Raw genomic sequence first — 27,943 nt, 5'->3', positions numbered from 1 at the left:
TCAAACTATGTCAGGACTTGAGTGAACTTACAATTATTCTCTTTTTTACCTCAAAAGTAATGTGTGCTACCTTTAGAGTCTAAAGGAATAGCAGATACAAGAACTGAACTAATGATACGACTCTCACCAACCAGCTACACTGTTGCTCATTGAAACTAACATTGATTAAGCTTGGTCCTTCTAACATTAATATGAAAGAGAGACACAGAGAGAGGTGGGTCAGTCTCGTGGCTGGGGCCGAAGGAGAGACAAAGACAGCGTTAAATATTTGATGATAATGAGAGAAAGACAGGAGTAGGTTTCAGTGACCCGTGCCTTCTGATAAGTAGTAATTAAAAAAACAATAGTTTATTGCGATAACATGCGTGTACAGATTTGAATCACATAATCTTCAATAATGAGACGGGCTCCGAGCAAATTACCTACCTATATGATCTAGTACCTTACTGCGCCAACAGTACTTTCAAATAGCCCACATTTAATTTGGCTTTTCTGAAAAGGGCAAAAAAAAAAAAGGCCTGGCCTTCTCAGTTGCAGCCTTGCCGGTGGAAATTTTGTCCAGCAATGGCCTTCAGCAACTTATGACGTCTCTCTCTAAGGAAAAGAGACTAAAATCTGAGCTTCTTGCTCAGTTCGTTCTTTTCTATAAATCAAGGAACAGACCCTTTTCTGAACTGCACCTTGACAAACCTCTGGTTGCGGTGAAGCTTTCGAGCAAAAGTCACGAGATGAGATAGCCTGCTCATCGATCCATGGCGTCTCTTCAGTGGGAAAATGAGAGACTGAGTCTTGGGTTCAGTTCGTTTTTACCTACAGATCAAGGAACCAGACCTTTTTTCCGACGGCAGCTTGACAAATCTTTGCTTTGTGAAACTCTCTAACATGAACAGAGCAGACAAGAAAGCATATTCATTGAATCATGGTGGCTCTGCATTGATAAGAAGCCCAAAGTCCCATTGTGGGTTTACTTCGTTTTTGTTATCTGCCAGGAAACTTACACCTTTGTTACATGAAAGAACCTAAATTAAATTTTACAATAATACAAACTAAGCTCTCAATCTTTTTGTTCCAAATTTCGACCATGTGGAGGTAATCAGTATGCTTAGGAAAACGTAAAAACTCACAATCATATTCGTGGATAAGATCTATTGAATGTTTCAGATAAGACCTCATGAAACTTGAGAAAAATGAGATTGCCTGTTCTTGCCATCAATTTGCAGATGTAAATGTTTAGGAATAAATTTGAAAGTTTCGGGCTCAAGAGATCACATCTCGGTTGAAAATTTTGAAACAGACTTGATTTTTCTGTTTTCAAGTACTATTACATAAATCTTATTCGATTAGATTTCGGCAGGCGCATTCTCCACCAGAAATAACTTCAACAGCTAGGTGCAAGAGTCGTCCAAGTTTGGCCATGGAGGAAAGGAAAGAAAGAAAAACAGATCAGCCAAGTGCTCTTGCCTCTGCCAATCTGCGTGTCCTGTTGTGCTTTTCTGTACAATTGATGGGGACAGAACAACAAGAGTGGGAGCCCACCGACGCCCACTTTCCACGTTCGTCAGCCGGAAGCGGCCAGAGTAGGCTGACGGCCACACGCCCACCACGCGCCCTCTATCCGTCCTCGCCTCCCTTTTTCTTCTGCGTCCCCCACAACAATAATTGAACAATAGATGTTCAAACACAAAGAAACGACGCTCTTCTTCTTCTTCTTGTGGGGGCCTTCATGGGGACACCCACCTACTGCATAATCAAGATTTAATTATCACTATTATTATTATTATTATAAATTTCTTAATTAGGAAGCTCTAATTTTTCAATCAAGAATCTTCAGGGTGCAGACTGACCGACGATTGTGGAGTCCAAAAAATGGCTGATTTTAAATTTGATCATCTTCAACTAAACACCTTATAGTTTACGCGATTCATCTCTTATCACCTGCCCTCGGTGGCTTATAAAAAGATTCTGGGCAGTGTGAAAGCCGCGTGAAAGTCGTGAATTTAGTTTTTTTTTTTTTTTTTCAAACTTATGGTGATGCCAACGTGATGATCTTGCTCCAAAACCCAAAGAAAACTTCATAGAGAATAATTTCAACAGCTATAACGGTACGATTTTCGTTTAATTTCTTAAATTACAGAGGTGAAATCTTTGATGCCTTTTCCTCGATCATTATTGATTCATTGTTTATCGATAATACGATATTAAGTGAGCTTTTGGGGAGTGTGAAGGCCACGTTCCGTCCCAGAAGGTAGCGGGACTTTATGACTAATAATGAACAAGGATGACAAAAGGTGAAGGCCGAAGGGGCTGCGTCTTCCCCTTGGCCGTTTCTCCTTTTTTTAATTGTCTATTGGCGACCACCGTTTCCTTTTCTCTCTTTATATTGCCATTCCTTTGTCACTCTTGGACTCACAAGGTGGTCAAGTCCTACCCTCTTTCTCATCGCTCTTTCTTTTTCTTGAATCCTTTCGTTCTTGAGGAGTAATGGCGGTGAGGTCTGCGCCCGACTTGGAGAACGGTAGCAGCAATGGTGTGATGGAGAAGCTGATCGAGCCGGCCCACACGGAGAAGCACTTCACGTCGGGGGAGATCGTGAGGGACATCATAATCGGCGTTTCCGATGGTCTAACCGTTCCGTTCGCCCTCGCCGCCGGACTCTCTGGAGCCAACGCCCCGTCCTCCATCGTTCTAACCGCCGGGCTCGCCGAAGTGGCCGCCGGCGCCATTTCCATGGGTCTCGGAGGGTAAACCTAAACCCAACTTCTTATACCATCATCGCGGCCACCCCCGGCCTCTTCTACTCTTTGTGATCCATTTCATGCTTCCGGACATGCATGTCGGGGTCCGTTCCTCACGCAGAACCGTTTGGGTTCACAGACACACTTGCGTGCACGCATGGATACACCCGCTTTTCTCTAGTTTTCTTAAGATTAGATTAACTTGACTTTGTCATTTCTTTGCTTGAGCTTTTGTTTTCTTAGATTAGTGTTGTGATTATATGGTCTGAGTTTATTCATGGTGTTCTTTTAGTTAAGCTTGAACCCTTGGTGGTGATTGAAGCTCACCATCACCATCACTGGTAGAAGAACAATATAAACTCTCTGGTAGAACTTTTTTAACATGGCTTTCTCCTTGAAGTAAGAATTGGTTTAGTTCGAAGTGTTGAACCGTGGACCTTTTTCTGCACCAACCTTGAGTTGAGCTTCCTAGGCACGTGTTTGATCAGGTCTTAGCCACGTTTACATTTTAAAGTTTAGTACCATATGGCATGAAACTAACAAACATGCTTGTCTTCTTGTTGATTTTATAAAACTATGCCTGAACAACTTGTTCAACCTTCCTGTCTAGTTTTTTTCATGGTGTTGTCTTAAAAGGCAGGTGGTCGTGGCGTTTTCCATGATATACTCCTTGGAAAGTATTTATCATTAAACAAGTTACTGAACTTTTTAGGTTTCTCTTTTTGAATAAACTGGTGGTCGAACCAAGGCTGCACCGTTTTATCGAGCCCGAAACCAGATCAGGATGCTCTTCGCTAAAGAATAGCAAAGCCAAAATTTTTGGCTGAAGGGCACTAATATGTAATCTGTGTGAGCAACAAATAGGACAAGGGAGCCACATGTCCCCCTATTTTTATGTAAAAGTACATATATTTACACTCATGTGGCCTTTTTCAACTACTAGTTTACATACTTAGACTTTATTCAACAAATTTACTTAAATTTTTAGCTCTGCCATCGTAAGGAAGACTGTGAGTGGCTGACCTCCATAAAACACCATGTGGCCTGCTTAGGACTGTGGAACCCACTTCACCCCGGAGACTCCCAAAAAAACTATCGATTTCATAAAACATGCGCCACTGTGAAGACCGATGTAATCGGCTTTGGATCTGACATAATAAAATTCATAGAAGTCCGATCAGAATCAAAGAGTTGATAAATCACCCACGGCCACAATCGGCCCCACTTGCCTGCATGCCACAGTGCTGGATCTGACTTTCAACAGAATTGGCTGGTGAAATGCCATCTCATAATAAAATACTCCTTGGATCTCACGCATAATTTCCTTTATTTTACTGGAGTATGACCACATGTTAAAACGAATACTCTCATAGTTCATTAAAGATAACACCGGCACTTATACGTTTGTAAGTGGGCAGATCGTGTGATTTGTTAAATCATAGGTGAACCAGAGATTATAAAGGTGGGGAGAGAGGATATGATAATTGAATGAGTAGCGAGTACTTTTCTCTTATTTAAAAGTATTATAGAGATGAGATCCAAATGCACGTACGATCGATACAGATCTCCAAGAAGCCAAGGCAACGGCGTGCATCCCATTTTCGGTTGTGCAATGATTTGTCGACTGCAATGTTAAATAAAGGAGACGAATCTCTCCTCAGTGATGACAAGTGAAAAAATCAATTTGAAATAACCAACCAAGCAAGGGGCGCATCATCCCTTCACTGGAAAAATACAAAGGGAAAAAGGTCTTACAGAAGATCCTGATGTCTCCCTGTAAAAAGCGGTGGTCGTCTATATGGTAATTTATGTTAACCAGTCTGTCAAAGTCTGAAAACAAAAGTTTGGTCATTAACCATTAAGATAATGATGCCAAGATACTTGTGCGACAGCAAATGGGTGGCCTTTCATGTGATCAGATGTCCTTCATTTAGGTTGGAAAGGACACCCTTGAAAAAAATGTACTCGTCTGAATTTATGTGATAAAATACTGTTGTTGCATACTAGAGTTTTATTATATGCAATAAAATGCAGCGGTGCTGTGGTAGCAGACCGCTGCTGCACGGAAAGATGCCCTCTTTGCTAAACTACACAGGCTACGAGCTGGGAAGCCACGGATTCTACTGCTGAGGCAGCCACTTTTTGGGACAAGAATGAAAAGGGTAGAGAAAAAGTGGACAGTTCTATTTAAGTTGCTTCCCTCTCCACCTCTGCCATAGGGGACCGTTGACAGTATCCTTTTTCTCATGGCTTTACAAACATGAATGTAGACACTCCTTGAAAAGGAAGACATTTCGACTTTTGAGATGGCTGATGATAAAAACAACTCCGAAAACTAGGGGATCATCAGTCTTCTTGATTTAGGAAATAATCAAGCAGCCATTACGAATTCATATAGGTTCATCTTTATCGAGTGTTTGGAAACATAGTCTCTGACAAACCATACAGCAATAATTAATCTCCTCTGGTTTCAGTAGTTTAATGGTTGCCCGTCATCTTTCTTTCAGATTCCTTGCTGCAAAGAGCGAAGCGGATCACTACTACCGCGAACTGAAACGAGAGCAAGAAGAGATCATCAATGTTCCTGAAACAGGTAACTGCAACTGCTCATTCGCCCCACAACCACGATCCCAACTTGCTATCCTTCTTCATGTGAGTGTGTCTGAAGCTCTTTCAATTATTTGCAGAGGCTGCTGAAGTTGCAGAAATCCTGTCTGAGTATGGGCTCGAACCCGAGGAGTATGATCCTGTGGTGAGCGCGCTTCGCCGAAAGCCTCAAGCGTGGCTGGACTTTATGATGAAGTAAGCTTTGCGTTCAGATTAACTTTTTTTTTTTTCTTTTCCTGAAACACTTAAGTGTGGCAATAGGCATCATTTCTGCAGAATTTTTATATTTGGCAAACAACAATATACGATTGGGACAAAAGTTGCAAATTTTGTGATTACCGTTTCCTTTTAAAGTTGCTTCCATGCGAAAGTTAGAGCAAAACTATGAAAGAAAACGACAAAAAATTTAGTAATAAATACTTAAGGGCTTCTCCAATTTCATCCTCTTCTTACAGACAATTTATGCATCAAGCCTCGCTGAACGTGGTTGACAAATCCATCCTCCTTCTTTCATTTCTTTAGCATGTTAACAGCTTGCCATAGTCATGTGCTTAGGATATTTAAGTTTGTGCCGTCTTCAAATGTGTTCAAACATCAATCTATTTACTTATTTTGTTCCTTTCTTCTAAGGATATCTGTCTCGTTTTGTTTTAAAAAGTTCTAATTGACAGATCCAATTTCAAAGATGATAGATTCTAGTGAAAGGCAGGCGGACATTTGTCAATTGACTATAATTTATGGATGGATTTGAAAGAACAAGTTAATCAAATAAATGCATGCGGATATGTGCCTACCACCTACTCTGTCAATTCAAGCTACCGATGACAGTAATTTGGACGCTTGTATATCAAGAGGGCAAGGACCAGAAGAATATTTTTATGGGATGCGTGATCCATGAACCTTTATTTATCCATATATCATCTTTCAAGTTCAACAACAATCTTTCCTTTCCATCAAGTTCAACAACGATCTTTCATTTCCATAGCAAAGCAACTCATTTATGAAAGAAATATGTCCATAGAATAAAAGAAACGTATTTTTCAAGGGGGAAAAGCCTTATACCTTTTGCTGTATTTTGAACTACTGTAAACTGTTAACTATGATCAAATCGTCAAAAGGGATGAACTGGTCCTAGAGGTACTACAATAATAAATCACAATAAAACAAGGATGAATGCATCGAACAAATATGTTAAAGGGGTTCAGCTGCCTCGGATCAACCCATTTGCAGTCCTGATGCGAAGTCACAGGTGAATTTGAGGAAGAAAAATTCAGAAGAAAAAGAAAAACAGAAAATTGCTGAGACCAACGTGATAAAGTAATCTATTTGGCAGGATTTTTCTTGTATTATGTCTTCTGTGAAACTAGCAAAAGTCTTTTATTTTGGAATGGGCATAACCGAAAACTTCTTACTGGCAATAACAGGTTTGAACTCGGTCTTGAGAAACCAGATCCGAAGAGAGCATTGCAGAGTGCAGTAACAATTGCAGCATCGTACATAGCAGGCGGTCTGGTTCCTCTCATCCCTTACATGTTCATCCCCAAGGCATCAGAGGCCGTCGTAACATCAGTGGGAGTCACCCTCCTTGCCTTGCTCTTCTTTGGCTATGTGAAGGGCCGATTCACAGGGAACAAGCCCTTCAGGAGTGCCTTAGAGACCACATTGATTGGCGCCATAGCATCAGCTGCTGCCTTCGGCATGGCCAGGGCAGTACAATCCTCTTAAAGCCAACTCCTTTATGCGTTTATGCGGTAAGAGGGAGACCGATCAACAGGTGATTGTCCAAGAAAAGATGAAGCTTTGCAAGTACAGCCTTTGAAATCAAAGAGTCCAACAACGAAGATCAATATTTTATAATTTGGTTTATCAATCGTTCGCTAGTTAGCAGTTTAAGGCGTGGAGAATTTTTACATCTGTAACTTATTTATCAGCAGGCCTTCCTATTTGTATTCAGTTCTAGTTATTGATATAAATATTTGGAGTAGTTTTTAATGCAGAATTTCATGTTATTCGTTCAATCTCGTAGTATGTCATTTTTGCATTGGTTATAAAGCAGGAGACGGATCCATGGATGTCTGTAGAGCTTCAGCTTCTCCTTTCATCAATCTCGAAGTTGCTTCATAATGATTCAGTGGCTACTGAATTCAGCTGCTCTTTTTTTATTCGTTTCAGGAGCACCAACCTGAAAAAACTAAGACCATAAATGTTAAAATATGTATAAAATCCTATTTTAGATATCTACTGTCAGATTATTTGAAAACTAGCTGAAAAAAAAAAATCCACAGAGTTGCGCTTGATTTACGAAGCATAGATGCTAAAACATGTCGGCCCCAGTCATGATAAAGGCCAAGCTACAGCAAGGCCCGGCCGCCCACAATTCAATTTTATTTTGCTTTCCCTTGTCAGATATTTTATCAAGTGTGGGCGCAAAACGATAATTATAAGCATTTGAAGGCGTGCCAACGAGTTCAAGTCTCGAGATAAAATCACATTTTTCGCCTTTATCAAGGATCCATGGGCTGCAACAGCAGCTCAAGCTCAGTTCAAACGCAAACTTTGAAGCAGTTGTAACAGTAGTATCAAATCTGGATTTTGTTTAGTCTTTAAGGGGAAATAGAGATCTCAAATCTGAATATTAGAGGACCATACACCAAGCGACATTCATACTGAAAGAACCAAGTTTTGTTGGGTTTTCTTTTTTAAGAGAGCATGTGGATCTTCTAAAAATTTCTTATAGCATTAGCTTGGTGTGATCATTTTGTGCCCCACTTGATATAGGGTGGTTTGTTAAAAAAAAAAAAAAAAAGCGGATGAATATATTATATATCAAAGAATGTAATTTGACATGCATAAGCTTCAATTAATCATGAAAATAGCAAAGTCAGTTCTAGATCTAGGGACACAGATGGCCCTGATTCGATAAGAAGTATCACCCTTATTTTTAAGTACATCGGATCCGATTCTGGACAGACCTTCCATGTATACTGAGCAGTTCTAGATCAAAAGTTTGGCATTAGAATTATTTTTTTAGATCCAAACCTTTTTGTTCGAGAGGTAGTATATTAAAATCTAATTTTTAAGGGTCAACTTATGTTTAAATAATTAAATGGGCGTGAGTTATTAATATATGAATAAACAAATCTATAAGTGTTGGAATAGGTGACTGTCCACTCCAGCCCACATGCACTCATGGTAGCACGTGGCGACCACGTGCTTGGCACAAGCTGCTGAACCGCAGGGTCCCTATCCATATTCTTAACCGTTACCTGATCCGCTATTGGTTTTAGATCTAATTGGATCCATTCCTTTTATACGTTTAATTTCAGCTGTAAGGGGTAAGCTTTTGGTTCACTTTATCGGATCCATTTTGCCGTGCTAGTTTACACGAGCTCTTGAATTCCCGTTGGTTCCTCCGGTCCTTAGCTCATCTATCGGGTCTACCATCAAATTTGGATTTCAGCTCGGCAAATTTGGATCTGTTTTTCAGATCAGATTTGGTAGGAGATGCATCCGATCCATCACTCTCTCTCATTTTCCGGCTCGCTCGCCGTGTAAATAGTGGACTAGTTAGTCAAGGCTTAGCCGGATCGCCTCACAGACTTCGTTGAACGGTAAACGAGAGAGGGCGTGAGAGAGAGGCAATGGCAACGGGGAGCCAAGGTGACGGAAGAGGCAGCGCCGGAGAGTCGTTGTTGCAGCAGCACAAGGAGAAGCACTTCACCGCAGGGGAGATGGTCAGGGACGCCATCATCGGCGTCTCCGACGGACTTACCGTCCCGTTCGCCCTCGCCGCGGGCCTCTCTGGCACCAATTCCTCCTCTTCGACTGTTCTCACCGCCGGGATCGCGGAGGTCGTCGCCGGAGCAATCTCCATGGGCCTCGGAGGGTACTTTTCTTTCACACTTGAATCTCATCTTCGCTTGCCTCTTTTCAGGATTTCGTGCTTGCTGTTATTTCATTTAGGGGAAGCCGTCCATCTCAAGATGAGCGGCACAGGCTGACCGCTCATTTGATGTTATGAATGGCAGTTAATGTGGTGTTTGTTTTACCGCCAATTATTGGTCAGGTCGGACACCCTCCCCTGTTTTTTTATATGGAACACATAATGACTTTACAAGACAAACCTTCATGAGTTCATGCCGCTATCAAACACTATTCAAGTCATCCGCAGTTAATGCAATATGTTTTCTTGACCGTCTATCTTGCAATTGGATAGTTCGTGCGCTATGCCATGATGACATCGTTGGCCGCACGAAAACTTAATTGGCTAAAGGAAATAATAAAGTCACACATTGACGTGTTTTTTGTGCTGTGCTGCTGAAATATTGGCCATAGAAGTTAAATGATTATTTTCTCTCTCTTCATATATATATATATATATATATATATATATATATATATATATATATATATATATATATATTGCTAAATGACTAAATGTTTAAAAGTTGATACAACATAAGTTGTCTCTAAGAACACTATAAACTATCACCATACCATAGACCAATGTCGGTGCTTTGCATGGTAGTTTTAGCGACAGTTTAAAAATATTTTTTCATTTGTATGATATATATTATATATGAAGAGAGAGAGAAAAAATGATAGGTATGTGGTAGGCCTGTAAGAAATGTTTGTCACTATTAATCTTTTCTTGGTGGTTGGTTGAGAGGAGGAAAAAAAAAAAAAACATAGGGCCTTTTATTGATCTAGCAATAATTACTCACTATTTCTTCTTCGTCTTCTTCTTCTTCCGTCAACCACCATCTCAAAAAGATGAAGGACCAAGATAATTACTTACGGCCCTAGCACGTAAGGATCTGGTACCTAGCCTCTGGTATCCTCAAGGGAGCCTAATCATCCATATTAGAGGGGTTCGGATCCTAGTTCCAAGTTTTTGAATGTTTGACGCGTTTAGTTTTTTACATTAATGTTATTAGGATTGTTGCTGACTGAAAATTATTTGTTATCTGCTTGGCTAAGCTTCAGACGAGACAGAGATATTTGGCAAACTTGCCGATTCGAGTCGCAAGTTGATTCAAAGGAATCTGGGTCATCTAATTCTGTGAATGGATAGGATGCATGATCGACTGCGTCTCTTGCTAGAACGAAAATGGCATGTATTATTGGGTCGAGAGTTTTAGTTTTCCCCTATTATTCTCTTCTTAAACGTTTTAGATAATTTAGTTCGTAGCTGCGACTTACCGTAACTCAAGCAGTCCATTCAAGTAGTTAACATTCTTAAGTAAACAAAGCCATGGTTTCATCTCTCGCAGATTTCTGGCGGCTAAAAGTGAAGAAGATCATTACAACCGTGAATTGGAAAGGGAGCAGGACGAGGTCATAAAACTTCCAGACACAGGCAAGTTGGCATTCTCTATAAATCTAAGTTACTGAATCTTTTTTTTTCCTGAGCGTTCACAATTTTAAGCTTGGCAGACACACATTTGCTCTTCAACTGCTTAAATTTGAAATTGTGGTACTCTTTCTTAGCCTAGGTTGGCTTCATGGCCTTGGCCTAGGAAATTTAGATTTCATTATAGCCGATTTAATGCAGCCAATTTACTAGAACATGACACATCATGAAATCTCCATGTTTCGTTGCAGAGGCTGCGGAGATCGGAGAGATCTTTGCGCAGTATGGATTGGAACCGCATGAGTACGCTTTGGTGGTGGCAGGCCTTCGGAAAAGACCTCAAGCTTGGGTTGATTTCATGATGAAGTAAGAACTAAGAACTACTACCATTTTATTACTGAAAGGCATAGCCAGAAGTTCATGACTCGAAAAGTTTCATAAATGATCCAGAAATGCGTTCCATTTGCGTTGTTAAACTATATCCTGATTTCATTGAGAAAATATAAAAACCAAGCTCCGTCCAGTAAAACACGAATTAAAGACTGATCACTGAACCATGCTGCTGGTTCCTGCCAAGAAAATAGGAATCAAGTTCAGCCCGTCTCTAATAGATTGAAACACAGGTTAGGTCGAACTGCTGGGTCTAGAAAACTAGGAGGAGAAAAAATGGTAGAGTTGGGACTTGATCCAACAAGGCCTTTATATTTTCTTCTTAACATATGGTGGTGTTGGTGCTGCAGGTTTGAGCTGGGCCTCGAGAAGCCAGAGCCGAAGAGGGCAATACAGAGTGCGCTGACGATTTCCATAGCTTACGCGGTGGGGGGATTGGTGCCGCTCAGCCCGTATATGTTCATTCATGAGTCGTCGAGGGCCATGGTGGTGTCGGTGGCCGTCACCCTGGTCGCGTTGCTCTTGTTCGGGTACGTGAAGGGGCGTCTCACGGGGAGCCAGCCCATCAAGAGTGCCCTCCAAACGGCCATTATTGGAGCCATCGCTTCCGCTGCTGCCTACGGCATGGCCAAGGTCGTCGCAGCCTGACCCTCTCTCCCTCAACTGATCAAATTGAAAGGCCTGTATCTGTGGAGTCTTCTAATGGAGAAGTCTTCCGGTATTTCCGTTTGGAATTCTTTTTTTTTTTCTTCTTACTATGCGCTACAGTTGAAGGCTTGAAGCATCACTTCTGGTGTATCACCAACAATTCGAATTCGAGAATAAGACCACCTCCATTCACTCAAAGGAGCTTATAGATTCTTGAATTCGTTCTCCAACTCCCGAAATCCGCAGAAGCAAAACCAGTTACATATGGGTTGGGTTCCAAGTCTTCCAACACATGCATTGCATTGAAGCCCTTTTTTGCTTATATGCAAAATAACCAATCCAACCATCTCTTCTAGTAGAATGTATGCAGTACCCTTGACCTCTTCAATTATAACAACTTTTAAATGAGGGAATGAAAATACCTCGTTTGCTATTGTCCCTAACTCTCTCATCTACAGCAGATTGCATAAGGTTTTCCCCCGCAATGAAGGCAACGAGAGTCCCTCTTTGATCACCACTGACAAACATTTCCTTGCTCAATTCAAGTAAGAACACAAAAAAACAATATCTTTTTTGAACCCTTGACCATAAAAAAAAAAAAAATCTCACACCGAAAAAGAAAACAAATTAATAAGGCCAGCAAAACTACAAACCTTTCCCCAAAGCACAAGGCAAATGAAAAAATTCTAAACTCTAAAAGGAAAGTGAAACTGAACAATCTTCAACACCAAAAAAATGTTGCAAATATTTAAGGCAATAGAAGACAAGAAATTCAATGTCCCTTCAAAAATAAAATATCGCTATAAAAAACATACTCATAGAAAGAGAGATTTTATTCTTGTATGGACATACATGAACATAGAAAATGTTTTTCTTGCTTGAATGGTTTGAAATCAGAGAACCCTTCTCCTTGCAAAACCCACTTCCAGATCCAAATGAGCTGGCATTATGGCCATAAGCTGATAGTATATTTTGAGCTTAAATACCAGTGAACACTTCTCCTTGCAAAACCTACTTTTACATCCAAATGAGCCGATCTTATCGCCCTCATGATCAGCTGATAGTAGATTTTGAGTGAAGTATGGAACACTAATTATGAAAGAGATTGTTCAGTAAGCATGCAGAGTTGGGACTTGTATGAAAGAGATTGTTCGAACTCGCAAGAATGAGCTCCGCAAGCTGAACCTGATCTACTGGGTAATTGGTATACCTTAAGCACATTTCATTATGTAGACGATGCAAAACAACTTCTTAGCCTTTGTTTGCAAGTAATCAGTTTTAGATCGAAATTTTACTTCAGAAGAATTAATTTGGGATTGGATTAATACGCCTCAAACTCAAAGTCTACTATTGTTTTTTCTTGGAACAATGTGTTCTGTGCGACGATTAGAACAAACAACAATTCACATTTGCTATCCATAGTAGTTCGACCTCTATGGGAAATAGGCTTTCATATGATCCCTACTTATTATATTGCTTGTGAACTCCTTGTATCTCTGCTTGTACCTCTCTTTCTCTGATGCCAATTTCACATTGTTCCAGAGCTACCATTGATGGTGAGTGAGCTGCTCCAACCACCTTTAAGACAGTGATGATTGTGTATGAGCTTTAAATTTGAATTGCTTAATTCTTAGAAGATATGGAGATCTCCAACGAATTCCCATGTTCATCAATCGCCTCTTTCAACTGAACGAACTCAATTAATAAAGTTTTTGAATTGGTAGTAGATCTATTGTTCCATTAGCCAGATCCAACAAATACCAAACGCACGGACAGGTTTGTTCCTGCATTCCGACGTCCTTTGTTTCAGGCGCTTCCTGAGTTCCTGGCTGAAACAGGGGCGTTCCTGTTTCGATGGTTCCACCGATTCAAACGTCCCTGAAGCGAGGGATGCTCCTCTGTCCATTTTGGATAAGTACGTGTGCAATGTGGTAATTTTAGGTCGCCGAAACCTACTTCTCTGGAATGGCCACCGGACGTCAGATTCCGGCGTTTTCCCGGTTTCCAGAAGTAAACAAGTCGCCCCTACTATATAAACTGGAGCACTCTTTTGCACTGACCGGGAAAAGGGTTGAATTATCCCGATCGGTAGAGAGATGGGCGTGGGCATTCGAGCGATCCAGCGTTCCAGGAACCTCCTCTTCTCCCGATTCTCGTCCTTCCCGACTCCCATTTCTAGGGCCCTTTTGACAGAGAATGCCGCCGGGGTTCGCCGCGTCCACTCGAGGCCGGCCCTTCAGAAGCCGGAGGCAGCGGCAACAGCGGCCGAGGAGCCGGCTCCCCCGCCGCCTCCCCCGAGGAATCCGGTCGGAGGCGCTAGGGTTGAGTTCGCGAAGCCGGAGGACGCGATCGAGGTGTTCGTCGATGGTTACCCCGTGAAGATCCCCAAGGGGATGACGGTCTTGCAGGCGTGCGAGGTGGCCGGAGTCGACATCCCCCGGTTCTGCTACCACAGCCGTCTCTCGATCGCGGGGAACTGCAGGATGTGCTTGGTCGAGGTGGAGAAGTCGCCGAAACCGGTCGCTTCTTGTGCTATGCCTGCGCTACCCGGTGAGTTCGACTCTTCAGAGATCCATCCTGCGAAAAATTTGGAATTCTTTTTCTTTTTCTTTTTTTTCTTTTCCACCATGCGCCGTAGTTGAAGCCATAACAATTTCGAGAGTGATAGTTATAGAAACATTTTGCTGTTTAGCGCATTTCCCCATCCATATTCCTTGTTGTGCCCAATTGGTTATTCATTGTATGATAACGCTGACGGGTGGATAGAATTTTTTAGCAAAGATTTCGATCGTCTTATTTGCCGTCGCCTGTAGTTCGTTGAAGGATAGCAATCTAGTGATGAATGAGAAAAAAAGAAAAGGATGTTTCTACGAGTTATTTGCTGAAGTAAGTTCCGGGACTTTTAGGGTTTCTTGAGGTTACTCGTATATGCACTAGTCAATTTGATGTGGTTGTGGTTGATTCTATAGGGTGAATTTTTACATGCATAACAGCAAGTGATTGAAGAGGTGCATGTCTTTTTTTTTTCTCTGTTTCTCGTAGATATCTATTGGGCCAGGTACAATTGGTACTCATGTGGGGTCACTTTGTTTTCTCTTGTTGGATTCAGGGATGAAGATTAAGACGAATACTCCTGTGGCGAAGAAGGCAAGGGAAGGGGTTATGGAGTTCCTCTTGATGAACCATCCTTTGGATTGTCCCATCTGCGATCAAGGTGGGGAATGTGATCTTCAGGATCAGTCTATGGCCTTTGGATCCGATCGGGGCCGTTTCACAGAAATGAAGAGATCAGTCGTTGATAAGAATCTCGGTCCTCTGGTGAAGACGGTAATGACTCGGTGTATCCAGTGCACAAGGTATGTGGTCTCTTTACTTCTGCAAACTGGACGTTCTTTTTGTCGTGTTTCTGATTTCTTGATGGTGGGTTGTACTCTGTTTAGTGTGGCAACCGTTTTTTCATCTTTTATGCTTGTGTACAAATGTTGATAACAAGCAGTTGCAATGCTCTTATGTGGGGAAGCTGTTTTTTTCTTCAGTTATTGCCTCAAGTTTGACTCCAATTTTGTTGCATTTGCAAGTTATTTATTCTCAAGGGCAACTAAATAATAGCAATAGAAGTTTGCCTGAAATGATAATCGTCTTTTATTAATATCTTACAACTGTCAAGTCATCATAAGCATACTTTTTTGACTTTATAGTTGACTGAAATTTGTTCTAAGTTGCTATCGTTGACATCGAAGTTGAGATGCTTTCTTTCTTATAGCTTCCTCTTCATGGCAGTCTACGTTTTTGCATAATAACTTCAATTTGACCCGTATGCTCCATGTTTAGGAGTCCAAATTTTCTTGAAGTGGCACTAGGTTGTTACGAGATACTATTGGCATGCTCAAATGTATTACCTGGGCTGGATGGGGATGCTATTACACTAGATTAATCCTATGGCATACATTTTAGTATTCTAAATTTGGCTAACTCCACAGTCTGCAGATGTCAACTTCATGAACTCTGCTAAGCTAGTTTAGTCATGTTTTTAGATCTTATTCACATAAGTTCAATATTCATTTGTTTGATACCTAATTCATGCAATTTTACCTTTTTCATGATGAGTGTGATACCTCATACGTATCAAATGACTTAAAGAGTAACTCCTGTATCAAGGATTTTAAGAAATCTTCAGGAGTTTGTAGACTTGTGTGCTTGTCTACCAGATACTTGAGTCAGTTTTGGATTGGGTCGTTATAATTGGTTTCAAAACTTAGGTTCAGTACTTGGACATAGGGCCTAACAAACATGTCCAGGATGCCTGATTTTTAAGAGTGGTAGATTGTGCTTGTCGAAAGTTTTTGAGGATAGTCTTATATCAAAGATTTTGAGAAATTTTTAGGGGTTTATACTTTATAAGGCTGGGTGCTCTACTATAGATTGTCATTGTTCGTAATATGTTAGGTTCAAATTGAAGCTGATTAACAGATGGTCATGATCTGGTATACAAGGCATTTGGGTCAGTTTGGACCAACTAGGTCATTATATTGGGTGTCAGAGCCATGTCAGCTATCAAAGCTAGGGCTCAACACACAATGGTACATCTTTCTTAAGAAAAATGGGGTGGGGGGGGGGGGGGGGGTGGGGGGGGATAACACCTCATAAGTATGAAGTACTTAAGTATAGTTTTATATCAAAGATTTCCAGAAAGCTTCAAGGGTTTATAGACATATCTGTGATACCATTAGTTGTCCTCATTTATAACCTTTTTAGGTGCAAACTGAAGTTGGCTACATTACACATTGGAATGTTCTGTACAAGGCACTTTGTTAAGTTTTGACCAAGTCATTACAATGAGGATGATAAACTGTAAAACTATTCAATTGTTTTGGGACCATTTGGAGTTTGACAAGCAGCAGATACTACAAGGTCTTTCTACTAGGGTTCTGGCCTTCATGTATAACCTGTGCATATCTTGTGCAGGAATGGATCTCTGATCCTCTCCCATGCCCAACACTGTTCTGTCAAAATCATGTAGGGTCCGTGACACGGTGACAGTTGTCACCAAATGGGTACATTGTGGGAGCTCTCTCATCTAGTAATTCAAGAGCGCGAAAGCAGTCAATGGGAACTCTCTCCATGCCCAACTTCAAGAGCTCTAAAGAAAGTACTCATGCTTGAATATGGAGCGCCGATCTTGTTTGTCTTGTGAAATCTTTGCCCATTATAGAAATGTTTTTGTTGACTATATTGAACGGTAATGAAAAATTGGTGAACCTTGCTGAGATTTTGGTCTGAGGCTATTTGTGTCATGTCGATAACTACCATTAGAACACAATGATACACCTGCAGAAGACCAGGAGGAAGATCATGTTGCTGTTATCAACTCACAAGCAGCAACAACAACAGCAACATTATTGTCATATCACCATTTTATCCAAACCTTAGAATGTACAAGCATCACCAATTATTTTTTATATGTAGGTTACAAAAACTATTGGTTACAAATCTAAGTTATTATTTCATTCATGGAAGTTGAATATTTGATGCTTATCATGTTGTTCAGAAAATAATTAGCTTGACTTAGGATGGGTATTGTGAAGAATTATAAAAATCAGGCAAGCAGATTTATGACAGGAACTACTCTCTTACGTCACTGGATTTGTTGAGATTGGTAGTTTCTTTCTATGATTTATCTTGAAGCTAATAGTTTCCACATCCCTCTACGTTTTCCCCTGAATAATTCTCTCTCTTTTTATAACCATTTAGCTCCATTCCATTAATAATATGTACCCTTCTCAGGTGTGTAAGGTTTGCAACTGAAGTTGCTGGAGTTCAGGATCTTGGCATGTTAGGTCGTGGTAGTGGTGAAGAAATAGGAACATATGTGGAAAAGCTTATGACCAGCGAACTTTCTGGGAATGTCATTGATATCTGCCCTGTGGGTGCCCTTACCTCCAAACCTTTTGCTTTTAAAGCTCGAAACTGGGAACTGAAGGGTACAGAGAGCATTGATGTTACAGATGCAGTCGGTTCAAACATAAGGATTGATAGTAGAGGCCCAGAAGTTATGCGCATCCTTCCTCGATTGAATGAGGTTCAACTTGACTCTCTTTTCTACTACTTTTCTTGTATATTGTGCTCATACATTTCTTTCCAGTCAGTTGTTTCTTACTGTTTTTAAAACTTAAATTTACATAATTGTAGAAACTTTTTGGTTTCAATACTGTTCTCATTTCTTGATTGGTACTGCAACTGTTGTTTCTGCTCCCTACTGTTGCTAGCCTGCTATCTATATGGTAACATACTAATGAAAAGCTGGATCTTTGTGATCATCCTTCCTGGCATCCCTGTCCTGTGTCAACATGATATTGTGTTAAAAGGACTTAAAAGCCCTATATGCACCTAGATTGTTGTTCAGTAGTAATTTTCTTTATTTTGAATTTCATCAATCCCATTAACTCAATCACAATATAAATTAATTATGATGAGAACTGTAACTCGAGTTTTGTATTTGAGACAGTGTTCATGTGGTATATATATGTGTGTGTGTGTGTGTGTGTATGTGTATTTATCTATTTACCCTTGTCTCTACTTTTCGAGTTGCTAACATGTCTTAATAAAGGAACCGTAATGTTTTCCCTATCCATGTCATTTTCTAATGGAACATAGGCAGGAACTGCAACTAGGTATGTGATGGTCCAGTGTTGCTTAACTTGTCCCTCCTAGGCCACCCTCCCTTCTATAATGTGTCAGGCCTGCTGACTCAAAGAGATTCATGCGCTTATTATTTGTTTTTGGCTTTTTTGGCATAGGGGTGTGATGCATCCCACCAATCTTACAGTTGGTAAGGATGGTTACGGAGAGAAAAGGAGACAAAAGAAGGTTGGGGGGGGAGGTTGAGGGAAAAAGTAGGAAAGATAGGTGAGAGAGAGATAAAAGGCAGTGAAAAAGAGTGTGTGTGTTTGTGTGTGCCCCCTCTCTTTTCTTTTAGATGTATTAGGCATGCTGACTCAAGAGGTGCACCCTGTCATTTATTTTGTCCCTTCTTTTGGTTCTGGTGTTAGGTTTGTTAGATGACCACAAATATGCTATTAGGCAGTTGTTACGTACACAATGTAATGTATCATGTGATATTCCACATTATGTACATCAGTGGTGTGTCCTATATCTTGGTGCACTACCACTGTTAATATAGAAAATCTCTATGTCACACCTGGTCTCTATAGTTTCACCTAGTCCAGTATAATTACACCCATGAAACCAGTTTTAAGCGTGTACGATATCATAGCGTACACTATGTTACTTGCATAATGTAATGTCTTGCATGGTGCACAACATTATGTACAGCACTGGTCTCCTATATGGCTATATCTTGGTCCATTATTACTAAATTTGCTAGTAATGTGGAGATATAGGAAGTACTTGATTTGCTTATGGATGATTCATTCAACATGGAGGTCTGATTCACTGTCTGGAGACTCAAGACCTTTTTATTCATCCAGTTACTTGATTATCTCAATGCTCCAATACAGTAAAAGAGAATTTCCTGACTAGTCACCTGTTTACGTTGTTCATACCACACTTTTATTGGTCAAAAAAATAATTTTCAGATTGTGCCATAGTGAGGAAACTTTGCTAAGTCTTATGCTTTCTCTTTTTTTGGGAACCCAGGACAGACTGTAGGTTCTGTGCTCTGGATGGGTACAACACCTGTAGCATGCTAATCGACCCCCATTCTTAATTATGTTGGGAGCACTTTTGATCCATCTTGGAAAATTGACTCAAACACAGGAACATGCTGAGCTTTTCAGGTGGTAATAGCTTTTATTGAAGATAATAATAGTTTCCACTTAGCATGAGTTTTCTTTCACCTTGGAGTGTGGTGAACTTTGAAATATCTTGTTTTAATATTCTTTGGCATCATTGCAATAATGCAATGTCACCTTAGATGGAAATTGTTGAGGAAAATACCCGGAGTCTTGCTTCTCAAGTGTTATGTGTTATCCTAAGTTGGTTATGTGCTCATGTTTCATTTTGTAAAGGCAACAATTTTGATGTAATTTGTTAAAAGAAGTTGTCTGTCTGTCAAACGGTTCCTTTACCATTGGGAATCTTACATCAATGGCGGGAATCATGTATAGTAATTCATTAATCCTATTTCTGCATGCATGGTTTATCCTTTACTTTCTTAACGCCTTGATTGATCTGTAGGATATTAATGAGGAGTGGTTATCAGATAAAACTCGATTTTGTTATGATGGTCTTAAGAGACAAAGGTTAAATGATCCCATGATTCGTGGGCCTGATGGGCGATTTAAGCCTGTGAATTGGCGAGATGCCCTTGCAGTTGTTGCAGAGGTAGCCCACCAAGTCAAGCCTGAAGAAATTGTGGGAATTGCTGGTCAACTGTCTGATGCTGAATCAATGATGGCACTAAAAGATCTATTGAATAGGATGGGTTCCAACAGTGTATGGTGTGAAGGAAATGGGACACATCCTTGTGCTGATTTGCGCTCAGGATTCCTTTTGAATACCAGTATTAGTGGCCTTGAGAAGGCAGACGTCTTCCTCTTGGTTGGTACCCAGGTAATGAACTACAACCTTTTTCTCCTTTTTGTCTTTTGATATTTGCAGCTGTGCTACTTAATACCATTAATAGACTAATAGTTCCCCTGGTAGACTTTATCACTTCTATTGCTATTGCCTTATTACTATTGGTATATGGTCCAAACATGATTCTTTTAATAGTTAACAGAAAACAGATCTGTGAACACTGAAAAACAAAATCATGCAATAAACAGGCTAATGATGTGCAAAATGTTTTAATATACTGAACATTCACGTGGTGCAAACATGTTCTTTTAATAGTTAACCGAAAACAGAGCGGTGAACACTGAAAAATAAAATCATGCAATAAACAGGCTAATGTTGTGCAAAATGGATAATATACAGAAAATGAAGAAATGATAAAGGTAAACAGTAAAACAGAAGATAAACGACATAGCAAAGTAAAGTACAGAAAAATAGAAGAGTGACAGTGCAAAAGAATAAAGGAAAAGTTACAGCAAAAACTCGATGAAAAAATGAAGAGTAGGCTTTGAAACAAAAAAAGGCAAAACTTGCTTGCCCAAATCCTAAAACGTACAGAAAACAACAGGAAAGGTCATTCAAATCCTTGTTTGATTGGACAAGAAACTCAAAGTAATGGTTGAAGGTAAAGAAAAACAAAAACGAAACAAAAAAGCAAAATGCATTATGGAAGGTCGCTGCCTACTCTCAGACAGCTAAAGCCTGTTGCCAGAGTTAGTTGCTGGTCGTCATAGGCTGGAGCAGAGAGCTAGTACAGGTGGAGGAGGGGCATATGAGCACTGCTATGGCTAGGTGATCATACTATATCATGGGGGAGGGGGAGAGGGAGGGTTTAGGGGGGAGGACAAATGGGAGATTCTTGGGTGTTCACTGTTTAGGATTTAGGAAAGATTTTTAAGAGTGATTTTTAGAAATGGGTAGGATCTGGATCTGATCTTGATCCAGATCCAGTGTGATAGCTAAAAGTGTAAGCGTACTCTTGTTTTGAACACTGCAATAGTGTTAAATAAGTTATCACATGCTTTCACTGCCACAACCTACCATGAAAATCATATCGATGGAACTATTGGACTGGTTAGGAGTTGCTTATTGTTAGTTTCAATGCTTGTCTTATCATTTCTATTTCAAATTGACAGCCAAGAGTTGAAGCTCCCATGGTGAATGCAAGGATCAGAAAAGCTGTTTCATCAGTGCAGGCCAAGGTTGCATACATTGGCCCAGCTACAGACTTCAACTATGATCATACTCACCTAGGCACGAGCCCTGAAACTCTCCTTCAAATTGCAGAGGGTCGCCATCCTTTCTGCTCTACCTTGTTATCTGCTAAAAAACCTGCAATAATTGTGGGTGCTGGTGTTTTCCAGCGCAAGGACAAGGATGCTATATTTGCTTCCCTAGAAACTGTCTGCAATCTTGGGAAAGTTATTCGTCCTGAATGGAATGGATTCAATGTCCTGCTTCTCAGTGCTGCCCAGGCAGCTGCACTTGATCTTGGCCTTGTCCCTGGACCCGACTCAGCTAAGGGAATGAAGTCTGCAAAGCTTGTATATTTGCTTGGTGCTGATGACATAAACTTGGATGAAATCCCTGGAGATGCATTTGTTGTGTATCAGGGTCACCATGGTGACAGAAGTGTGTACCGGGCTAATGTCATTCTTCCAGCCACAGCCTTTAGTGAGAAGGAAGGAACCTATGAGAACACCGAAGGATGTACTCAACTTACTACACCAGCAGTTCCAACGGTAGGGGATGCAAGGGATGACTGGAAGATCATAAGGGCACTGTCTGAAGTTGCAGGTCTGAGGCTGCCATATGACAGTGTTTCAGCCCTCCGTGCTCGTATGCAAACAGTAGCGCCTAACCTGTTCCACGTTGATGAGAGGGAGCCGACTACACCAATAACACCAGACAAGCTAAGGCCAGGATTCACCCAGAAATTGAGCATGACTCCATTCCATAAGGCTGTGGAGAACTTCTATATGACGGATTCTATCACCAGAGCGTCAAAGATAATGGCGCAGTGCAGCACACAGCTTTTGAAGCAGTATTGAGAACATTGGCTGTCGTGCTGGAATAAGAGCAAGCTGCTGGAGTGGGTGACAGTTCCAGTTCAGGGTTTGCGGATCTGGAGAAACAACCACTCTGCGTGCATCCTGTTTTTACTTTTCCATTTTTTGCTGTAAGAATTTATAGTACTTCATGCGTAATGTTCGACATGAGATTTTGGTGGAGCCCATGGCTAACCTGCTCGCTAATTATTAACAATGTTAAATATGCATGTGTTATATTGCTTTGGCATTGCAAGTGCCTAAAAATAAGTGTTTCTTATCTGAACTGTCATGTATCTAAATTGTCATGCTTCTGCGTGCAATGCTAGGAATTTAAGGTCCATGAAGCCACTAGGATGAACCTGGCTAGGGTGGGCTGCTGGCTGCAGATTTGTGCAAGTACCTGAAGAGGAGGAGGATCTTGACGAGACAGGTATTTGGAGGTTATGAGTTTGTATTGCCCAAGATGGTTTGCTTCTTTGCTTAGAATTAAAAGATCGCAGTATTAGTATGTGATATATGCTTATGGCAATTTTGCTGGTACTGCTTATCTACAAGACAGCCTCAGGCTTGGTCCGATCTGGGATCCCTTGCGTCTGAGGTCAGACTGCTTCTGTTCCTAACCTAAGGCTATGTTTGAAACCCTATCCGACGGGTTAGACCTGAGGATCTCGGATCCGACCCAGAAACGAGGGGCATGTTTTGAGAACCTCATCCGACGGGTTAGACCTGAGGATCTCGGATCCGACCCAGAAACGATTGGCATGTTTTGAGAACCTCATCCGACGGGTTAGACCTGGGGATCTCGGATCCGACCCAAAAACGAGGGGCATGTTTGAGGACCTCTAGGCCTTCACAAGCTGGGATCTCTCTCTCTCTCTTTCTCTCTGTGTGTGTCTCTGCTATGGCTACCCACCAGTGGCAGCTGCCTCATGACGGGAGTCGAGTTTGTCACAAAAAGTTTGGTGAGTTGCTCTCCCTCTTTCTCTCTCTTGGCTGCCATGGGCCGAGAGTTTCTTACTCTGTCAAGCCTTCAGCCATGCTTTATCTCTCTCTCTCTCGATCTCTCAAGCCCTTGGTATATACATCAAGAATATTTCTTCTCATTCTCTCTCTCTCTCTCTCTCTCTCTCTAACCCTTAGCATGAAAGAGATTATCAGGTGAAGTCATGTGACTATGGCACTACAAGTCGCAATATAGCTTTCCGTGTGGATTTGAGATGCAGCGCAAGGAGTCTCACACCGTGGATGTGAGATCCGTTGATTTTGCCATCATTGCTGCTCTGAAGTCCGGGGATCTCATGTCCCTATTTAACAAAACCTTGGTCTAAGGTCTGGCACATCTCAAATTCGATGCTAGTGTAAAAGGTTTCTACTTTTTTCTTAATTTCAAATTGAAATTAAAGGTGGTGATAGTGCTGCTGTTGGGAGGCATTTGACAACACATTATTTTATGAATATGTCCTAAATACTGAAATGGATTTATGAAACACTACAACACAGTATTTCACTAATTTCCCCTAATCTTCATGACAGATTCTTGGTAATGTTTCATTAGTGTTCATGTTACCTAATGCCCTTTATAGGATGTAGACGTGCATGGGAGTCTTGGTAATGCTTAGTTAGTATTCATGTTACCAAATGCCCTCTATAGGGTGTAGACGTTTCTGTATTTGTGGAGTTCTCCGCCCTAAAAAGAGGTGGATCTCCTTCGTCCTATTTTCCTTTGAGGCTACAACAACCTGCTGTGTCAAAGGCGGGAATAATTTGGAAGATTAGCTGCTTTTACTTTCAGTGCTTCAGCTTCGCAATTTTTTTCGGCATGAGAGAAAAGGGAAGAAGGGGAAAGAGGGGAGATCGAGTTGAGTGCATAAAAGTATGCACCAAAAGGGGTGCGGTTGGAGAGTATTTTTAAAATGTTTTACAAAAAATGGGTACCTTAAATTTTTTAAATCTTTTTAAAAAGTCTTTCTTTGTCATTTTAATAAAAGTATTTTGGTTGTACATAATTTTTTTGTACACATAGCCGCCCTCGAGAAGAAGGGAAAGGGAAAAAACAAGAAACCATGAAAGAGGAGGAAGCAGCTTCTGGCCAGCAACCTCAAACCCAAGCAACTCTGAGGACGTGAGTTTACACACCATCCAAGCCGGTTGCGGGAGAAAAGTCGAGGCACCGTCACGGGGAACCGAGGGGAAGAAGCTCAGATTTCAAGGTGGCCGGTAGGGACGCGAAGGCCGGTAGGCGTTTGGAGGAGGTGAGGTGAGGCCAAAACCACCATCGTCAACACGGGCACAGACTCCTACTTCTGGCCCTCGCCTGAAGAGTTTTCTTCTTTTGGTCATCATCAATGTGAGCGTTGCATTCGTGGAGAAGTATCCCTTCTTTTCGTGTACCATGTGACGCAGCTAGCGATGGCGGTAATGGCAGCTCTTCGTATTCCAGCAACCAGTTTCATGAAACCAGGCGCTCTGCAAACCTTTGAACAAAGCGACATCGTCCATCCGACCCACCCCAGAAAACAATAAAACAAAATAATCATAAAAAATCTTTACCGCCTGCAGCACAAGCCATCGCATTCCTTTCATTTAAAGCATCAGATAATTTAATATTTAGCACACTTTCTTTAGAAGCGGCCGTTTGGGGATGGTAAGAGAAAAAGTTAAGCTCTCCTTTTCTTATGTTGTTTTTTCTAAATTTTTAAAGAAATAAATTTGCAAGGAAATTAAGCAAAATTTTAACCTAAGCCAAATTGTCATAGGTAAAACGTGGGAGCTAAAATATCAATCGATTTTAAAGTAGTATTGCGTCAGAAAGGGTTCATTTGGCAAGAGAAAACAAGAGTTGGTACAATAGAATATGGGTACTTCATACATAACATAATCAATAAACTAAATACCTTTTTTTTGGAATGATGAACAAACTAAATGACTTACGATTCATAAACTAAGAAGTTATGTTTAGGTTAGCGCTATGCAATCTTAATAGGTGTATGTATTTATTACAGAAAAACATGGTAGGACATGCAAGTCATAGAAATTTATGAAAAAATCATGCTTTTGAAATTTCATTCCACATATATATATGCAAGCCATGCCAAGCCAAGCTTCAAACTGTATGCACATTCAGGTGCCCCCATTACTCCACCTCATAAGATTTCATGCGAAGATTTATAGGGCATCATAAGTGATCCGGATTCCTTTCTACCACCAAATATCTTAGTGGAAGATGCACCCTTCCAAAGTTTGTGGCACATTCCTACATGGAGACCAGACCTCATCTCCATTAACTGGTGACATACAGCAGTACTTAGATATCCACTCTTACATGATCTCCACTCAGTAGTGCAATATCATATATCTACCAATATTTCATATATTTGAAAGGAGTGAACATCCGATGCCCTAAAACACTCTTGCAACAATCTTCGGATCAGGCCAATGCCCTCAAACACTCTTCCACATATAAATTTCCTTATAGAGTTAGGCTTTTCTTAAGTATGACTAGGCCTTCATACTATTTGCATACAACATTTCTTGGATAGAAGTAATTGCAACATATACAGACAGCATCCACACCATATAACAAATAAAATCTTGTTCATGTAAAAAATCGGCTAAAATCGGCTAATTTGCAATTTTTTTTTTGGGTTTAGATCCCAAGAAAACTGCATTCGGCCAAGAGACTTTGTCACCCATGGAACAGCCTATAATCCCAAGGTTAGTGGCACCAACCTTAAGGCCTATCAAGGTCGATGCCGCAAGATTCGAACCCGCAGCTGACCTTATAACAGCCGCTGGCCCAACCAGTTAGGTCAAACTCTTCGGGCAGCTAATTTACGTTAGAATGCTTCAAGAAGAAGCATCCAACGGCAAAGTATTGCGTGAAGATAAAAGGCTAATGCCCATCTCACTTTCTACAAAAGAATTACAAAAGGTTGTTGTACCAAAAATAAAACCCTCCTTCGATGTAACGCATTACTTTACATGTGAAAAGCAGTGGAAACAACTGTCGATGAAAAAGATAATGCATGAAGGGAGGAAAAGGCTAGTGCCTATCCCACAATTTTACAATTAAGCTATAAAATTTCATTTAAAAAGAAAAAATTAACTACCCAATGACCAATCAGTCGCCAACAAGTTGAAATTATTGACGATTTCTTTCGATGCTTAAGCTGTGATTAGGTAGCCACAATCGGAATTGAAATCTTAACCTTCTCAAGTTGAAGATCTTAAATGCATCACTCTGTCGAGGCGTGAATGGAGCACTTGCAGTTATTGGGTAGTGATGAAACCTTTTGAAAAAGTTACTTCTTTAATGTCACTGTCAGCACACCAACATGTAGTTGATGAAATAAATGTTGAAAATGTGAGAAGAGAAAAGAAGCACCAATTTGATGATTAGCTTTTCTTCATATCCCAAAATGCCATATGCATTCCTAAAAGTGGGAAGACGTACAAGAGAGAAAAGAGAGAGTCACAATCAGCACAAATAGAAGAGATAACGATGGATTTTTCATTATAAGAATGTTCCAAACGGACAAGCACATTAACAGAAGAAGATAGACACTAGTTGCAATTCCTATTATGCTCTGCCTCTGGTGAACTGTGAGATTGGTTTTGCCTTCAAAATGACGTTTAACGATCAAAGCCGGATTTATACAAAACCATTTTTTACTTCCAAAATTTTTATGTATAACTTGGCACCCCTTAAATTTTTCATTAGAAAATGTTGTTTCGCGCTTGCCACCCGAACAGACGAACTAGGTTTTAAAAACTGATTAGAAACCCCGACTTTCTCAAGGTACTTGTAGATCTCTCAGTCTCTCAATTATTGAAAAATGTGGGGATCTTATCTGATCTAATAGGATCGGAGCCAGATCAGATCAAACACATTAGCATCCATTCATGGGAGGAACCTTCAACATTTCTCAAAGGAATTTGTTCATTCCTTTGCTTGGGGTGAGATTTTGGTGGAGGGGACGACACAAGCGTTGTGCTGGAAGAAACAGGGTGGGGAATGATAATAATCTCACATTATCACATTGTAATATTCCTTTTCTTTTAGCACACAGCATAAAAATGCAGGGGCATAATCCTATCTTCTCTTCTCACGCCAATAACACACATCACCCGTTCTAAAATCTAATCCCATATAATGTCAAAAAGCCAATAGCCTTTTGGGAGCTTTAGGTACATATTCCTCAGATAAGCATTGAATTAATTTTCATTGCTCCACAATATGGAACCAATAAATTCGTTCCCTTCACAGTGTGAAGATCTTTCTTTTTTCCGATTGGCGGCATAACGTCATCGTCTATTTTTTATTGGCTTCACAAATAATGCTCTCTCTCTCGCTCTCTCTCTCTCTCTTATATATATATATATATATATATATATAGTCAGCCTGGCCCTGATAACATTCGGCATGAACACATGTCCGGCCTTAATTAGATGCACGAAAAAGCCATAATTTTTTGGTGTGGTCAGGTGCATAATGGTGGTGTCGTCTCTCCTAGGGGAGGCGTTTTGCTTGGCAAGAAGAGTTGTTTCACATTTTAAATCATTACACTGCGGAGGTCAATGGCTCA

General features: G+C 40.7%; 3 protein-coding genes across 3 annotated transcripts; all 3 read left to right on the top strand.

Annotated features, from left to right (window-relative positions):
* Positions 1-2,369: 2,369 nt before the first annotated feature.
* Positions 2,370-7,360, top strand: LOC116258575 (vacuolar iron transporter 1-like). The gene is made up of 4 exons (XM_031635771.2): positions 2,370-2,741; positions 5,243-5,328; positions 5,423-5,537; positions 6,767-7,360. Exons 1-4 carry the CDS (start codon positions 2,482-2,484, stop codon positions 7,065-7,067), a joined length of 762 nt encoding a protein of 253 aa, XP_031491631.1. The 5' UTR covers positions 2,370-2,481; the 3' UTR covers positions 7,068-7,360.
* Positions 7,361-8,883: 1,523 nt separating this feature from the next.
* Positions 8,884-11,931, top strand: LOC116258539 (vacuolar iron transporter 1-like). Its single transcript, XM_031635718.2, has 4 exons — positions 8,884-9,228; positions 10,616-10,701; positions 10,947-11,061; positions 11,436-11,931. The coding sequence occupies exons 1-4, from the start codon at positions 8,984-8,986 to the stop codon at positions 11,731-11,733; spliced, it is 744 nt and encodes a 247-aa protein (XP_031491578.1). The 5' UTR covers positions 8,884-8,983; the 3' UTR covers positions 11,734-11,931.
* Positions 11,932-13,710: 1,779 nt separating this feature from the next.
* LOC116258902 (NADH dehydrogenase [ubiquinone] iron-sulfur protein 1, mitochondrial) lies at positions 13,711-22,641 on the top strand. The gene is made up of 5 exons (XM_031636350.2): positions 13,711-14,283; positions 14,843-15,089; positions 17,518-17,812; positions 19,930-20,304; positions 21,444-22,641. Exons 1-5 carry the CDS (start codon positions 13,830-13,832, stop codon positions 22,356-22,358), a joined length of 2,286 nt encoding a protein of 761 aa, XP_031492210.1. The 5' UTR covers positions 13,711-13,829; the 3' UTR covers positions 22,359-22,641.
* Positions 22,642-27,943: the final 5,302 nt, after the last annotated feature.

The sequence above is a fragment of the Nymphaea colorata genome, chromosome 8 (assembly GCF_008831285.2).
Source record: "Nymphaea colorata isolate Beijing-Zhang1983 chromosome 8, ASM883128v2, whole genome shotgun sequence".
NCBI classification, from domain to species: Eukaryota; Viridiplantae; Streptophyta; class Magnoliopsida; order Nymphaeales; family Nymphaeaceae; genus Nymphaea; species Nymphaea colorata.
This window is presented reverse-complemented; position numbering and strand designations above follow the sequence as displayed.